The sequence below is a fragment of the Ambystoma mexicanum genome, chromosome 1q (genome assembly GCF_040938575.1).
Source record: "Ambystoma mexicanum isolate Mex_15411 chromosome 1q, UKY_AmexF1_1, whole genome shotgun sequence".
Lineage (NCBI taxonomy): Eukaryota > Metazoa > Chordata > Amphibia > Caudata > Ambystomatidae > Ambystoma > Ambystoma mexicanum.
The window spans coordinates 1,529,502,404-1,529,520,836 of NC_090922.1; the positions used below are offsets into that span (position 1 = coordinate 1,529,502,404).

The 18,433-nt window shown below is 47.2% G+C and overlaps 1 protein-coding gene across 1 annotated transcript in view; it reads right to left on the minus strand.

Moving 5' to 3' along the window:
• CFAP57 (cilia and flagella associated protein 57) overlaps nucleotides 1-18,433 on the minus strand; it is a 348,360-nt gene that overhangs the window by 272,091 nt on the left and 57,836 nt on the right. Inside the window, exon 5 of the mRNA XM_069642449.1 lies at nucleotides 17,861-18,029. Within this exon, the coding sequence (XP_069498550.1) occupies nucleotides 17,861-18,029 (169 nt within the window). The remainder of the gene's footprint in view (nucleotides 1-17,860; nucleotides 18,030-18,433) is intronic.

The window sequence follows — 18,433 nt, forward strand, 5'->3', positions numbered from 1 at the left end:
CACCAAAAGTGAATGTGCATATTACAGTGGTGAAGGTTTCAGTGTGGTTTTTCATTGCTAAGAGTTTGTCGAATACCTAATTAAATAACTGTATTTGTATCCGTTTTGCCTAACTTGTATTATCAAGAATGCTCTGTGTGTGCTTAACTGAACCCTTTGCCACTCTCACGCCCTCCAACGTTTAAGCCTTGCTGCTCAGCCACTCTACCCAGATTGAGTTTAGCTAAACATCAGTGCCTTTCTCTGTTCACCAGAACAGCGTTGCCTACCAGAATCTATCGCCAGGGCCGATTCTGAAAATACAATAATACAATGTAACAGCCAGAAAGAAAATGAGCAGTGAAATGTTCTCGTTGATGTGAAAACTACAATCCACTTTGGAGAGGAAGTTGGGATGGATCCTGAGAACCAGCTTATCTCCATGTAAAATAATGAATGGTTCCTCTGTGCTCAATGCCGACATCTTGTTGATCCCGTGTGCGGAGATGATGGCAACCAAAAAACAGTTTTTAAAGTTACCCATCGAAGTTCTGTTGAAGCCATAGGTTTTAAAGGGCTTCTGTAAGATGACAGATAAGACTACGTTAAGGTCTCAAAGGCTCTGGGGCCTCCTCCTGGAAGGATAAAGTCTAACAAACCTTTGAAATGTCTTTTCACAATAGGATTTGCCTGGAGGACCCTTTATAACCTAGTATTCAAGTAGACCCCGACTACAGCCAGATGCGTGCCAGCACATCGTCTAAACCCACGTCTAGTGCGTTCTTGAAGCTGCCTCGGCACCAGTGACAGTAGTGTGTCCAGTAGTGCAGCTGCATAATTGATGGTGTGGTGGACACAGCTGGTGGCATGGTCATGGTACACCCATCAAAAGAAGCCCCCTCACTTCCTCTTACCCACTGCCCACCTCCCTCTCTCAGGTTTCCCGCTTTACAACCCTCATTGCCCCTACTTGACTCCCCTAGCACTGGCATTACTTACTATACAACATTCATAACTATAGCAAAGAAGTTACATGGGGGGGGGGGGGACAAACTAACCTTCAATCCAGGGCCACCTAGATACACTGGCTTTCTCCATCCCAGTTATCCTTTAAATCCACCTATTGTACGGACCAATGAGCTCTGCAAACTAGATCTGTTCGATCTCTAGCGACCTGAAACTATCACTTTACACGTCTTGCATCTAGGTGCCACTTAATACTGTCAATGTTCGGAATATAGGTGTTTCCCCAATATTGGGAAGGTTTTGCATCTAGGTGCTTTTAAATGTAGCTGCTTCTTGGCACAGCAATCTGTTCAATCGAGAAACATCCTCATTTCGCATACAATCGGTCTCCTGAAGCATACCTCTGAGCACATACAATCCTTCTCTCCTTCGGAGCCACTCTTCACTGCTGTCTTAATTTTCAGCCTCATCTCCTACCCACACTTCGACATCACCCCCTACATAGCCATTCCTTGCCCAACCCCATCTGTCACCACCTGACATCTCTAGCCTGAAATAGATAAACCCAGCCAAAAGTACCCAAGGCCCTCCCCAATCTTCCATCAACCCTCATTTGGCCAACATCTTTAAGATCAGAGGCGTGCCCACAGCTCTAAGATCAGAGGTGCTCTATGTTGTGCCAACATCCATGACACAAACACACCTTACACCCCACCCTCCCTGCCACCCTCTCAGCCATGGCTTTCAAGGCCTCCCCCCTTACACGCACATCCCTTCATACCCATCTCCCTGAATCTCCCATTTGCCCCCGTCACTCTCAGTCACTCTCTTTGCCCCTCCCGCACTCCCACCCTGTATTTCCATCCCTACACGCAGCTCGTGCCAGCTTGGCCGGGACTTCCCATTCAGCCATGCCTCCTACTCTCACACACACACTACTGGCTCCAGCACACTGCTCGAAACACAGAAGCCACCTTCACATCTTGCTTCCCCCACTTTCCAACCACAAACTTCTTCCACCCTTCCCTCTTACACCCTTTTGGCCTCTCCTCCCATTCCCAACCCAACCCGCCCTCTTTTCTCCTCGCCTGCCAATTCTTCAAGCTCTGCCCAAGCTCCCCCAAGACACCACATCCCCCTCCTCCTTTGCCCCCTCCCTCCCTTCTGCCCCCCCACTGCCTTTGTTCCTACACCGCTACTGCAGCAAGAATTCACTGCACCCAGTCCCCTCTAACCCTTGCGGTTAAACATAATACCCACGTCTGCCCCCGCCCCTTCCCCACAACCACTCCCTCACAAGCACTCTTCCCATCCAGTCCTAGTTCAGCACCAGCTTCCACTCCCACGCTGTCTCTCGATATCTGACCTTCCCCACTATCCCTTCCACACTCTCCTGACCCCCCTTCCACTCTCAACTTGCACTCCCCCTCCCTTGATCTTCGCCCATGATCCCCGATCATGCAGAACAGACCCAGCAGAGCAGTGGGTTAGTCATCCTGCACAATCCATCACCTCACAGTCTTACACTCAGAGAAACAACACTGCAACACTGACTGTGAATCCCGGTTACTTAAATTCCAACTCACCCACAGCTTACACTTCTGTACAGACCCCAGGGACATTTTCGCAGACTCCCTTAGTGACTGCTTTGCGGCCATCCTCATCTCTTACCCTTCTAGGAGACCTCAACATTTGTTTCGATGCCCCCTCCAACCGCATGACCTGCTCACCTATGGACAGCTTAGAAGCCCTCAACATGACCCAACTGATATCTGGCCCCACCCACATCGCAAGGCACACCCTTGATGCAATATACCGCACCATCGATCTTACTCCCCACCCTCCACCCGCCCTCTAATATGGACCGATCACTCTGCCATCATCTTCTCTCTCACACCGCCTTCCCCTTTTCCCCCTCGCCATACTAACTTTCTCCAATCTTTTTGTGTTTCCGCTCTGGAACAAGGTCACTGTATCCCCTGAGCGGGCCGCATCTGTACTTTCCTCACTTCCTAATCTCTATGGAGGACTCTCGCCTATCGACCTTTTGGACCAATGGCTCTCTGATGCCCTCACACCCCTCACCCCTACTAGACCTACTTCCCGTAGACCAGGCACTTCTCCAAAGTGGTTCACTCTCACCCTCAAATCTCTCAAAATTGCAACCACTGACAGTAACGCTCATGGCGGGCCAACACTTCCCCTTAGACCAAAAACCAACCTTGCCAGGCAGATCAGGACATACAGGGCAGAAATTAGAAAAGCCAAAAGATTCTTCTACGGAAACTGAATCTCGAATGCCTGCAACCCCAGTAAAGAACTCCACAAGATCATTGCAGAATGTAAGGCCCCTTCTTGCACTACTGTTTCCAACCCACACTCCCAAGCACTTTGAAATGCCCTATTGGATCACTCCTACAACATCGCTAGTGAACGAAACCACAGCATCAACATCAAACTATCAACAATCACCCCCCTCCTAGCCTCTGCCCCCAACCACCCAATCCCCTTCTGCCCCATCCCCTTTCCTTCACCCCCATCTCACATCCCGAATTCCTGAAGCTACTTTCCACTAGTCACCCCTCAAGATCCCATGGAGATCCTTGCCCCCGCCCCTTCCCCCTTATTCTCTCAACTTGCGCAGGAAGCGTCGCTAGATCAATAATTAACCAATCATGGTCATCAAGTATTTTTCCAGCAGACTTCAAAACCTCTCACATCAAGCCGTTACTCAAAAAACCCACTCTTGACCCCCTCCTCTGGTCACACTACTACCCTATCTCAAACAACCACTTCATTTCAAAATTCTGAGACTGGACAGCATACTCCCAGCATCCCCTCTTCACAGAATTCTATGACCCACTCATGCAATCCTGCCCAGTCCAGCTTCAGACTCCTCCATGGCATCGAATCCTCCCTAGTCTCTATCTGGGATGACATGAAAAAAACAGCAGATGTGCAGCATTCATTCTCCTTAATCTCTCAGCAGTATTTGACAAAATCGACCAGTCCACCCTCACGGACAGCCTCAACTCCCTTGGCATCCGAGATTCTGCCTTTAGAGGAATTTCCCCTTTCCTCACCTACTGCTCCCAAATCATCAGCATCCCACCTTTCCCCTCCTCCCCTGCACTGTTTCCATTTGGAGTCCGTCAAGGGGCCTCCCTTTCCCCTCTTCTCTTCATCCTTTACACAAGCCGCCTCGCCGACATGATCCACTCTCATGATATTAATTGTTACAACTACGCTGACAACACACAGATCATTTTCAAAATACCCAAAGCACTTTCCTCGCCCCACTCTGACTTCACTTCCTGCCTCACCGAACCCGACCACTGTATGACGGCCAACCACCTCCTCCACAACCATGGTAAAACTGAAATACTGATTTTCTTTTCTGCAAGACTGCCCTCCTACCCCAACCCAGGAGGAGGAAGCTGCTCTCCCTGACTCCTCCCCACTGCAGCTTCCTCCTTGGTAAAGAAGCTTGGATGCACCTTGAGCTGTGGCCTAACTCACTTTGCAAATAAACACTGTCTCCAGATCATGCCAACTTCAACTCTGTATTCTCATAGAAATCTTCCCCTTTCTCTCCTACCCGCACAGAATCTCAGCAATTCTGTCCATCGTCCTCTCACACCAACTCCCTCTATCTAGGCACCCCTGCCTTTCAGCTCGGAAAGCTACAACATGCCCAAAACTCTGCTGCCAGGCGTCTCCGTGCCCCACCCCCCAAAGAACACATCTCTCCTGCCCTCAGGGTGCTCCCCAGGTGGCCTATCAGCTGACGGGTCACCTTCAAAGCCATGTGCATTACACACCGGGCCATCCAAAATTTTGGTCCTGAATTCCTCCAAAACAAACTCACACGATACCAACCAAACAAAAACCTCATGTCCAGCTCTGCACTCCTACTTGTGATCCCCTCTTCAATCTTACTTAAATAGGAGGTTCCTCCTTCTCCTTTCTAGTGCCCACTGTTAGGGAGAATTCTCATTTTATGGCTAATTTCCCTTACCTTTAGAGTCCCCCAGCAGCTTTGCTGGACTTGAAGGGTTTATTTCTTTTTACCTGCTAAGAGTGAGACTCTTTTTCCCACTCTTAGGCATCTTTGCTATGTGTGTTCTAGGCTATTTTTGTGTTTAATGCCTATGGGATCTTTTCTCTCACCCATAGGAACCATCTTTATGCACGTGTGTCACACAGCACCCTCCGTGCCGTGACACAGGGGTGTCGTAGCGACCCCCAAACATAGACTCCATACCCTGGGACTGACTACTGTCTCCCAGGGCATGTAAAGTCCCCATTGACTTTACTAGTCAATTTTTAACCAGTACACCCCATCTTAATATGGAAGTACTGGAAGGGGCTAATAGTTTTTCCCCTATGTTCATTTTCGAGAGGGTACCTTAAAGTCCCCCTCTACAAAGTTTCTGGCTGGTGGCAGAGGTTACTACCTTTTATATTCAACCGCGAATATTTCTCTATGGGATTTTCCCATTGTTCGAGGCTACCACTTTTACTGACAGCCTCTAACATACCTCCGGTCTATTTTTTTATTAACTTTACTCCAGTAGGCTTTATTTGCCAGAACTTTGATAAAACTTCTTTCTCGAGTCTTACTCCATTTTCCTAACCCAGGTCGGGGATCCTTTGTTCGTCCTTTTGGCGGGCTTCTGCCAAGAAGCCCTCCTTTCGGCGCCACTGAGTCTGGGGTGGGTCTGTTGTTTGGGAAGGGGAGTAGAACCCCCGGACAGAGTTGCCACAGCTACTCAGGTCGTACTCTAACCTGATAGGCTGGAGGGTCTCCCGCCAAGACGACCACTCCACTGTGTGAGTGACAGCTAGGCTGTATGAATGGGTCTCTTTCTGCATAGAAGCAGGGTCCTGAGGACTAGAAGAGCAAGACGTCGCCACTGGAACTACGGAACCGAAGGGAAGAGAAGCCAGAGACATCTTCAGCATCTACACCACTGGTGAAGCCCTGCCGGATCGTCACCACTTTTCTTCCACACGAGAGGAGATCTTCAGCAGAGGAGCCTCCTTCCCTTGAGCTGGTGGGGTCAACCAGTTCACCTATCGCATCCTCTGACCTGCCTTGGTCGACTCGACAATGCCCCGCACTTGAAGACTGGATAGCCAGGCAGCTATCGACCCGGACCGCGATTAAAAGGAGCGTACCTTTTAAACTTCGTTTGGCAGCACCGCGGCTGGTTTCATCCCTGGGTAGTGCAGCGACTCGAACCTTCCTCCACAACGAGAGCCTCTCTTCCTCTGTTGGACCCCTCGACCTGCAGGAACTACCAGGAACAACCACCACCGCAGGAGCCACTTCTCTACGTTTAAGGTACATTGTTCCGCCAGGCCACCCTTTCTCCATGGTAGCCCTAAAGGTGTTTTAAATCCTTTAACTACTTGTGGGGTCAGCCGCCCTCTCTCTTAACATTCTCATTCGCCTCGCATCTACCTCTTCAAAAGTTTTCTACTAAAGACTTGACTGCAGCTACAAGAACATTTTTGCTCCTAAGCTCTTGGTCCTGTTCCACTGACTCTGGCTCAGGCCTATTGACTCTGGCTGATTTGTTAGATCTGCTCTCACTAGAGTAGTTTTCAATGAGAAATGTGTTGATGCACCTAAATCTTCTAAACCCCTCTTGCTTCCTACTGTTTTAACTTGTGGAGTGCCATTTTGCTCAGTTTTCATTCACTTGTCTTTTGGTTAAAGTCTTACTGTGCATTACTTGTTCACAAAACTTCAGGGAAGAGTTGCTAGGGGGTGTCTGAAGATATTGTACTTTCCCCCCTTTCGATGAATTGGTAGAGTGCCATTTGTAGTAGGTTTTCACTGTGCCGTTTTGCTCAGTTTTCACTATACCGCAAACTTGTCTACAATTGAATAGGGAGTTGTATATGCTTTTCTTTTGACTAAACTTAACTTACTTTATTAACTGTGATCTATGTGTTGACTTAGAAGTGTATAAAATACATATATATTATCTTCTTAATACAAACCTTTGGTCAGTGTTTCCTTGCTCCATAGTACTGTACTACCTATTGTGTCAGCCCTCTTGAGATAAGTCTGACTGCTCAGCCACAGCTACCAACTAAATCTTTGTGGTACGGACTGATACCAAAGGGGATTTATTGCTCTCACCTGTAGTCTGAATCTGGGGTAGTGCTCCCTATGGGAACTGCCCTCGATTCTGCCTAACACCCACACTCTGGAACTCCCTTCCTCACAACATACGCCTCTTAGAGGACCACCTTTCCTTCATGAAAGCCCTCAAAACATGGTGTTTCCTACCTGCTACCTGACGATCCCTCCGCGGAATCATGCCTACATCAGGACACCAGGACACAACACTATGTCCGCCCCCACGGTCACCTGATGGCTACGTTATTCATATCACGTGACCAGAACAAACCCACTTCTGTGACCCGCTCAGAGCAGCCTTGCCCAGGCAACCAGCTGACGGCCGAGGCATGGGAAGCCGACCAGGGGAAATCCTATCACCTGTTTGCCCCTGTTTGTCCTTTGGGTGACTGAACAACCTACAGCGACAACCAGGTAAGGTGCTACAAGCAGAGAGCTCAGCCATCACTGTGCTCTAGTAAAACCCTGCCACTCCCACATTACTACCTATTGCTCTTAACACTGTGTTGATTTGCAATGTGCTCTCTAGTTTGCCAGCGGATTCCAATATATAGTGCTCACTGGAATTGTGTGGGCTGGTCCACGCGTTGCTCCTGGAGCAACTGTGTAGGCTGGCCTATGTATTGCACCAGAGACAATGTGTGTGCTGCCCGAAGAGTTGCACTTGGACGAATTGGGTGGGCTGTCCCATGTATTGCACTCAAAGAATATGTGTGGGTTGCCCCATGTGCTGCACTCAAAGAATATGTGTGGGTTGCCCCATGTGCTGCACTCAAAGAATATGTGTGGGTTGCCCCATGTGCTGCACTCAAAGAATATGTGTGGGTTGCCCCATGTGCTGCACTCAAAGAATATGTGTGGGTTGCCCCATGTGCTGCACTCAAAGAATATGTGTGGGTTGCCCCATGTGCTGCATTTGGAGGAGTTGTTAAGGTTGGCGCATGTGCTGCAATTACAAGGTTTGAGGAGGTTTGCCAACATAATGTGCTTGAGGAATTGTGTAAATTGGCCCCTGTAAGGCTCCAGGAAGCATTGTGAAGGCAAGCCCATGTATTGCACTTAGAAGAATTGTGTGGGTTAGCCCTGTATGGCACTTGGAGGAATTGTATAGGTTGGCCATTTTATGCGCATAGAGGAATTGTGAGGATATCCAAAGCAGTGCATATGGAAGATTTAGGGTAGCCACTGCATTGCACTTGCACTGCACTTAGACTTTAAAACCAGCCACTACGCTGCTCATACAAGTTTCATGAGGATAGCATATACACAGCGCTTACATATAATATGAAGACAACCATTATATTGCACTTAGAACATGCGGTGGTAGCTGTTGGGCACACAGCAATTTACGCAGATACCATATACTCTGCTCTTCTACGCATAACGAGGATAGCCAATGCATTGCACTTGGGGAATGATTGGGATGTGGCCACATGTGTTGCACTTGGAGGGGAGTGCGAAGGGTGCCCTATGCAGGACTACTTAGAACTATTGTAATTGTATTGTAAAGGGGGCCATGATATTGCACCTTAGAAAAACATGGAGAGTAGCCACTGGACTTAACCTATGTGACTGTAGAATTTGCACCCGTATCACTCCGGGCATTTAAAGTAGCAATCTATCTCATTGAACCTAGCAGAATGCAGAACGCAGCTGGGAATTATATCCAGTCAAATGCTGAATTATAACCTATTTATCAAATTTAGTTGAACGCTTGTTGAATCCAATACATCGAATCTAGATGATTGCAGACTAGGCCAGTTCACAGTATGTAGATCTAGCAGAATCAACATGAGCCAGTTCTACGTTCAATATATGCGCTTTAGAATGTAGCCGCTATAGCACAGCTGACTGCACGTAGAATGAAATCACTAAACCAAGTTAACTCTAGAGGATGCAGAATAGGGGGGGATGTTGGAATGCAGAGCGTCATTACAAGTATGGCGGTGCAGGAAATATGAGGCAGTTACGCAATTACAGCCACTTTCCACGCTCCGCCATACTTCCGAGTTTGACCCTGAAGTGGGTGATTTACCTCCAGGGTCATGCTGGAGATAAGTCCTCCCTCTTAATGCTGAAAAATCAGCAAAATCAGCAGAATTCCTGCAGCAGTAATTCTGCCGAAATCCCCCGTGGAGTCCTATGGACTCTAAATTAATAGTGACTGGCACCGCCAACCACACTTGTAATCCGACTGTAAATCCGCCAGACCATGTGGCAATAACAGTAATTCCGTTTGGCGGTATTCTGGTGGATTTACTACTGGAATATTGCCCACCTCGTAATGAGGCACAATGTACTTTTAAACCTATCGCATTCCATGCTTATGGAACTTAGTCGAAGGCACGGCCACCAACCGGCACTCATCTGCTTTCACACACAACTCAAAAGGCATTTTGCACAACACTTCTGCAGTAAGTATGCAGATACCCCTCCAGACTTCCTCCTTGGACTACCTCTCTCCACCCATCCACATGCCAATTAGACATGGGCGGCCACTCGCTCTTATCTTTATATTGTCTATAATGCACACGCATACCAGCACCTCCATGAATTTTCCAGATCTTGGACTGCGGTCCCTCCAAAGAAATTTAACCTACAGAGCATTGTGACCATACCTATGGGGAAAGGCGCTTTACAAATGATAAAATTAAATTAAATGAACAGGGTACAGCCCTCGGTGGCAGAAACAGGTCTCTTACAGGGGTTCCCATTCATGCCACTTGCACGTGTAGACCCATGCCTACTGTTAGTGAGGTGCAGTTTGCCAGATAGGAGTATTTCTTTCTCCTACCAGGACATGTGTGAGTGGGTAGGGTGAGCGTTGGGACCCGTGGAGGCAAGAAGAGTGCTCTCTCCTGTCCCGATGTTCTTTCGAACAGGCGTGGTAAGTGCACTTAACCACCACATGGTGAGGAGCGAGCTCCCTCACTTGTCTGTGCTCTTTAGTGTGGCTTGGGAGTAAGTGAGATGCTCGTGCAGTTAGAGGTCTCCCTTCCAGCCCCACAAACTGTGGGTGTGCCAGGATGCGTATCAGGTGTACCCTGCAAGAGCGGGGAAGGGTCTGTATGAGGACCAAGACATGCACAGCAGATCTGAAGTTGTTTGCTGTGATGAAGGGTCTGTTTTTCTGCTCCTTGAAGCAGAAGTGTTGGCCAATGTAAAACCTAAGGGACTTGGTGTAGGTGGTCAGCTGGATTATTCAGCATAGGCAAAGCGGCACAGGCTCATAGCGGAGAGCCAAGTCTGGATGTTGGTGGGGGAGTGCGGCAGGCATCGCGTGTAGAGCTCTCAGGCCCTGGCATTGCGGCAATGGAAGCTGAAAATTACATATCCCAGGCTCCTCTGGTTCGAGGTGCGCACGCTCAGCAGCTGCGCACAATTTGCAAGAGAATATTTAAGCCGCCGCCCACCAATGCCAGGTGCAGATTATTGGGAATCACGGCACGGGCAGACAGATCGTTTCCAGGCTTCGCCGAGCAGATCACAGCGAGCTCCAGGGTAAAGACTACGTACCAGGGCCATGAGACGGTGACAGAGCGAGAGGGCGATAAGGGCCTGGGTCTAGCTGGGGGTGACGGTATGAGGCTCCAGTTCTTACGGCATACTGCAACTTGTCCGAGCAGCATCATGGGGCTCCCAGACCAAAGCTAAGTACTTGCACCGCAGAGAATCATTGCTTTTTCATTTTGTTCTTTCATTGATTATGAATTACAAAGAACACAAATTGTGCTCGAGTTCAGTCACTTGCGTTCTGTATAAACTCAGGGAACAGTCGTTTTTCTAAGAAACGAGCTGGGGGCCGATCTCTTTCTTCAGCTGGGGCCTCCCTCTGGAACAGCCTCCCTACATCCCTAAAACTTGAGGAGAACCACCTGCTGTTCCGGAAGCACCTTAAGACCATCCTCTTTGCTTCTGCTTTCGCCCCCCTCTCCTCCGCTGATTCTGGTCTCTCTTGGTACTGTGCACCTGGCCACCCTCTGTCCACTGGGCCCAGGCTCCTGCTTATCTTTTCCACCCTCCTGCACTGCCTTCTGGCCACCCTTTGCACTGGGGTCTGTATCTGTACCCACACAGGCCCCCCCTCATCGTCCCTTGCACTTACCAGACCTACCCTGTCTGCTTCCCTCAACTTAGCACTTGCTGCATGCACTACTATTGCCGTGTTTGCTGTTCTTATCATGTATTTATCAGTATTTATTTCTGCTCACCCCTTGCTCTGCACTTTCCACTTCTCCCCCCTCCCTTGCACTTTTTCCCCTGCACCCTCTCCCAAGCACTTGCACGTTCTCAATGTCACTGGGCCTAGTAAGATCATTGTTTTGTTTTCTCCCCTGTTCCCCTCCCTTGCCTTGTCGCGCTCTGAAACACATGTGTATGAGCACGATAGAAATAAAATATCAATATCAATATCAACAGTGTTATGCTTGGAAAACTACAGACAAGAGCTGCAGAAAGTAAAGTGTGAATTTAACACATTGCTCTTAACACGTAGCTAAGTTAGAGAGTGTGGACAGAGCTAGTATTTGCGTTGGCTGTCAATATGGTTTATGTTTTTTTTGTCACTTCATGCAACGCTTTGCCTATCAGGCCATGGGTCATGTGTAAATCATGTGGGAGAACCCCATTTGTTTGTCCCATCAAACAACGCTTAGCATGTCAGTTATGTTAGTTCCACTTACCCGCACTTTCCCACTGTGTGATGTGCAAGTCTAGGGAAATAGGTCACGCATGCTAGATAATAGGACAGGAGAATTAGGTCAGGCTGTAGGCAGGTTAGAAAACTGTAGGCTGTGACAGGCTATGGATATATATGTTAAGATATGTGTTTCCATAAACTCCCCGTACCTATCGCAGCTGGTGTTTCCCTACACCTCTTTCCGGTTTTCCCAACTTCCCCATTCCCATCCACAACCTCTTCCTAATTCCCCTTCCCCACATTGGCTGCCACGTGGTCCCCTGTACGTCTAACATCAGGAATCCGTGCCAACCACGGTGGGAGGGTCCATCCCATTCAGCTTCTGTGGTGCAGGAGAGGGTGTCGATACTCTTCCTTAAGATCGTGACATAATATTCCGCCCCCACATATGGGTTATTACCACCACCCAAGCCAAATAGACGCGACCACTCCCCTTTTAGCGGAGGTGCTAAATGCCCTGCAGGAGATTCAGGTGGAATTAGCACACACCAGGCAAGAAACTACGGCCATGAAGGATCAGGAACATAGTTTAGTGGCTCTGGGAAGACATTTACAGGCAACCAGTTCAGTGTCATCCTCAGGATCTACAGGTCGGGTTCCTACAGTTATAGTACAGCAATCAAGTAATGTGCATTGGCCTCGCCAGAAAGAGTCGTGAAAGATACGCGGAGAAGGCCAAACCCCAGACAAAAAGACTGCATTGTGTTTCAAGGACACCAGCAACCCTCGTGAGTGAACGACAATGTTGTGGAGGCAAGGCCCACCCTGTGGTATTAACCTTAACTCATGAACTGGAACCGCAAAGACAAGAAAGGAATGCACACAGCCGGTGAGTTGGTGACCAACATGAAAGACCAGTGTGTTAAGGAAAGATTGAAGTTGCAACAGTATATCTCACAGTTGAAGGCTGCACGTGCGTGGATGAGACGTGAAGGAAGGCAGACCTGTGGTGAACTTTAAATTACTGATAACTGTGAAGCCAGTGATACAGAGTAGCAGAGTGGTCCGGCGAGAGGAAGTAGCCCACTTGAAAATCTCTGCGAAAGATGTAATGTTTTGTTATAAAGCGACAAAGTGAATGAACTCTAAAATGTGTAATCATCAAAACTAACCCCGACAAAAGGGGAACTGAAAAGGTGAATGTTGAACTTTTGTGCTTATGATTCTGAACTAACCAGACCAAGAGACACTGGGGAAATAACCAGAGAGTGTGAGCTGAAGGGAAAGTCGTAGTGGTCCTGCAGAGGTCTATAGTAAAAGCCTTGCACATTCGAAAGTCTTTGGCATCAGGAAAAGGTCATAGCACGACTGTGGGAGACCGAAAGTGTAATACGTATGGGGAAGGGAACCCCTAAAGTATATGAATGTCATGAGAGGAAAAAGGCAGTGACTATGGCAAGGGAAATGTGCACAAGATCACACAGTGAAAAGCTTTGAGTCAAACAACATGCACACAGGAACCAAGACACATGTACACTAAAACCCAGGATGTGCAAGTAGAGCGTGATAACAATACAAATATATGAAAAGGGATGTGGGGTAAGCACTTAGAAGCTCCTTATGTTTACACAGAAAGTCAGCAAGCTCCTTACCCACAATTGATGTTACAGGTATTGTTAGCGCTAAGCCCACATGCACGGCAAGCAACAACAGGATCTGTGAGCTTGCACCATTGATGGTATTGCATAAGGTAACTTAAAGACAATATTCACTGGGACGAGAAATACCACCTCAAATGTCTGTGAAGCCCACAAACCACGTTGATCAAACAGCGAACCAGAAAGGCTAGAACAGTAATAGGAGAATAACTTAATACATAAGACTGATGACAAGGAGCAAGTAGGAATAGCGAATACAGAATAGTGAGGAACACATAGGCATTCACACAGGAGCTAGCTACAACAGCACACCACATCTAATAAGCAATAGGAAACAAACAGAGAAGTGCAAGGGAAATCCTGAAATAGATTCCAAGAGAAAGTAAAGGATCTGGAGCAGGGAAAACAAAATTACAAAGGCAAAACCTCCCACTCCCCATCCAGGGAAGGAAAGCCAAAAAGCTAAATCTATAAACGAGGGGAGACTAAAAGATCAAAGTTTCACAGCAGAATAGGTCAAAGACAAAGAAATTTAGAACAAAAGCAAAATGGGCTGAACAGAAAAAGGAAAGTGCTGCCTGCAAAACAGAGGAAGTCAGAAAGGGAATCCCGGAAATATAAATCATTAATAAGCACATTAAAATCGAAATCCAGGGAAAAGGAACAAGAAAATAGAAACTAGGAACTACATACTAAGCTAAGAATCAGGAACAAGGGACCAGCCAGAATCAGGAACACTGCATCAATGACTAGTGCTGGACTGAAGCAAACTGAGGCTTTTAAAGCTGCTTAACGAGCACTCGCCTCAGGTGTGCCGCCTGCTGCACCTGCAGCCACAGGTGTTGCTTATCCTTCACCCAGCCTTGTCCTGCAAGGGTGGGGATAAAGCAGTGGGCCAGGCATTCTGGGAAGCATAGTCTTGATTAAAGCAGCATGCTGGCTACTAAAAACCTGGAATAGATCCGGAAGGGTAGAAGCATGGAAAATAAGGATTTAGCGCTCCCAATTCACCACAGCACTGTAGCATAAGGTTCGGAAGGAAAGTACAGTAGGGAATTAACCCCAAATGATATCACCAAGTGGTGGGAAGGGGAGCGAAGGAAGCGAATCGTGACAATTAAGCTTGGGGAAGGAAACCCCTGCAAGTGCTGTGATTTCAAGGTCCGAGCCACACCGAGGGAGACCTACCTGAACTTTTGCTTTGAGAGGTCTGAGCCCGATCGAAGGAGAACTATGTGAACTTTTGTTGAACTAGGAAAGAACCTTTGAAAGCTGAATTAGAGGCTTTAACATGGAAGGACAGGCGGGTCTCAATCAATTCACGTTTAAACTGCCTTTTTTTTGAGAACCTGAGCCAGAGTGTGTCATCCTGTCTACGAGGGCCGCCTTACTCCGTGCTGTCCATGTGGGGAGGAGAGCGGACTCAGGCATTTTGATCCTTTTTTGTTGTAACACTGATTTTCCTTTGCATACATATCCCTCTCTATACACTTTTTGTATAAGAGATAGGGCAGGCATTAGGTTTTGCTAGTATAGGACATTTTGATTTGACAGAGACTGACTAGGACTGTGTTCTCTTTATTATTTGCTGGTAAAGACTACTCCCATCATAGCTATAGGGCAAAGCAGGAGTTTTTCCAAACCATGAAACTTGAATAATGGTTTTGAAATTGTATTGCTTGTGTCAGTGTCATACTTGTGATATCATGCCTCCCCTACATGACAGTGTTGGCTGCATTTCTTATGTAAACCTGCAGCTTTTGAAAGAACGCAGGCATGAACAGCCTTTGTGGTTTCATATTGACTGGGGACGCTGCAGCATGGGCTATTCCGCCAGTGCAAAGGGATGATCCCTTGCTGTGTGACTGGGATTCATTCCTGGCAGAATTTGGGAGATTGTTTGATCTGCAGGTGTCCCTAGCTCAAGACAAGGAGCACGAGATTTGGTGTCTTATGTCACCCAGTTCAACCGCTTAGTGATAGAAACAGATTGGCCAGGATCCAAACAGACTGTTATTCTACCAGGGGTTACGGGAGGAATTAAATGACGCGATTGCCCACAGTAGAACACCAGCCTACCACTTGCACCGCAATGATTGATTTGGCTCTGTGATTATATAATCGTATGAATGAACGAAAAGGGGAACAGAAGAGACCAAACTCGCCAACGTTTGTATGGTTGGACAAGGGAAGAGGGGCTCAGTCAGCAGAAGTTGGGATTGGGAGTGGGATTGGGAGTGTGAGAGGGCCATTGTCCACAGAAGAGAAGGAGAAAAGGAAAGCAAATAATCTTTGTTTACATTGTGGGCAATCGGGACATTTTATTCAAACATGTCCTAATACTCCTGAGGGATTTGGGCCCGAAATAAATAAAATGGAGGCGTGAAAAGGACAGGCCCGACCTTAGCGGGAACAGGGGTGGTGAGCCAGGACGAATCTAAGTTACCTAATTTGGTGGCAAATACCATGTTGGGTAAGACTCCTCATTTGTATATTTTGGTGACTCTGTTTTTTTGCCTCTACTAAACAGGTGGTTTCAGCAATTGCAGTAGCAATCCTAGAACAAAATGGCTTGTGGGAGAAAGTTGCAAACTACATTGCTAACAGGCAGTAGGTTGTGTAGAAAGAAATCAGAGACCTCAGGAGAAAAGCCCTCATTGTAGAAAGGATCAAGGGGGAGATAAGTGTAACCTGCATTGTCTATGGCAAACAGATCTATGTGAGAACCATTTTCCGTTTTGTGGAGGAAGCTGTAAGCCAATTGTGTTGCACGTCAAAGGACTTACCCCAGAAGCCAGTGTTGGTTCCACTTTCCCTATTAAGGATTTAAGTGTGGAAAGGTTGGAATAAGCCTCACTCCAGATTAAAAGTTGTAGTAGTAGGAGTTTTATCCTGGCAGGTGAGTACACCAGGAAAGGGACAAATAGTGGCTAGACCTGGCAAGCGAGTGGACCAGGAAGAAGGTGATTTCAAGTACTATGAATGCGGTGGGAGGTTGTGGTGGAAAATAAGTGGCAATTCCACTACCGTGTTTTGAGGAACTGTTGTATAACCATCCTGATTAAAGTGCAACTCTCTGACCGAACCATTCTGACTAGGGTGTTGTTTGTGAAGAAGAAATGCGATGTGATAAAAAAAAGTGATTTGTATTCCGAGAAAGGAACTTTTGCATTGTCTTTTCAACGTTATATCTGAAGAGAGAGTCTTTACGGTTTGCCAAACAGAAGGTTGTAAAAACTGTCAATTATCTTAGAGTGAGAAATTGTTGTTGGAACAGAGATAGTCACCTTGCCAAGTGAAGTACAAATGGGATTAAATGAACTGTCTATTTTACCTGGAGTGGAACTTGGCGAGTGAAAAGAACTTTCCTGAAATTGAACTTTGGTTTGAAAAATCCTGAATTGATCCAGGGGAAGGGGATCCACTCCTGGTCACAAGGATCTTTGTATGCTATTTTCTTTTAGAGTTGAACCAGCCAAATGATCTCTGTATGATTTCTGTTGTATGTATTAGTGTGTGGAACAGACATTTTTCAGACAGGAGTTCATTTTCCTTTAGTCTTCGTTGGTTAGGTAGGTATCTCCCTGTTAGATTTGGGAAAGTTAGGCATTTATCTCACTCTTTATTATTTAATAAATGGCGACTTGTGAGAAAACTCCACCTATGAGTCTGTCTCCCATGTCTGACTCCTCACACTCTCCTTCACATACTCTCCTCTTTCTATATACTTCTCTTCCTATCTACCTCATCTGCTCATACACCTCCTCTTTTCATACCTCTCCTCTTCGGAAGAGATGGTTTCCTTCATACACCGTTCCTGATATGCATCTATGTTCTTTCCATATGCCTCTCCTCCTACCCACCTCTCCTGTCCAAAGACCTCCTCTTCTCCTACCTCTCCTCTTCACAAGAGATTGTTTCCTTCATACATCGCCCCCTACCTGCCTCTCCTTCACATACTTCTCCTCTTTGGATATGCCACTCTTCCTATCCACCTCTCCAGCTCATACACCTCCTTTCCTCATACCCCCCTTCTTCCATAGTCCAAGTCTTCTTCAGACACCTCCTCTGCCTGCCTTTCCTTCTCGTGTCTTTCCTCCTCAAACGTGCAACTCTTTCCCAAGCAACTCCTCTTACCCTGTGCTATGCCACTCCTCTTCATGTGCCTTTTTGTCAGATTGCTCTCCGTGCTCCCATGTTCTGTTTCTTACGATATGCCTTCTCTTTCTATGCACCTCTCCTTCTCATACGTGCATTTCTCCAATCTGCTTCACCTCCTCATTCAATGCCTGAACCCATGTTCCTCTCTTTCTCATTCATCTACTCCTCCCATGTGACTCTCCACATCATTTCCGTCACCCCATGTACCTGGCCTCCTCATTTATTTCCTCCTTCTCTCATTTGCTTTTCCATCAGTTCGCTCCCAAGCTGCCCCTCTTTTCATCTCATGCATGATGTACCTACCCGGATCTCTCGACTCTTCTTGTAGCCATCCCTTTCTTCAGATTTTTCAAACATAAACACTACACCAGGCCCGGCAGCGCATACAAAGCCTTTTGAATACCCCACAATTGCATTCACTTGTGCTTCCACAGGGCCGATTATTTCTTGCAAAGAAATCGCCACACTGGACCTAGAGAGAAGCAAAAAGAGCAGGTGATGAGATGCCCCGAGTACATATATTGCAAGGAGGTTACATTATTCACACGAAACAGCCAACTTACCACACACATGACCGCTAATCAGTTATCACAAGAAACCTAGGGAAGATGCAGTCATGTGACGCTATGATATGATATGATTGGTTATTTATAACACGCCTAATACCCAGAGGTGTCTAAGTGCAGACCCGGGATCGAACTTGTGGTGCTCTGTGTCGTGTTGCTTCCAAGGCGAGCACGTTGCTGCTGAGCTATCCTCCCGAGCACAGATATCACAAACACTCTTTCGTAACCATTAAGCATCAGAAACAGACAAGTTACGCACTCTAGTGATGGCTGTACTCTCGGCTCACTGTCCCCCTTCTTCTATAGTGGT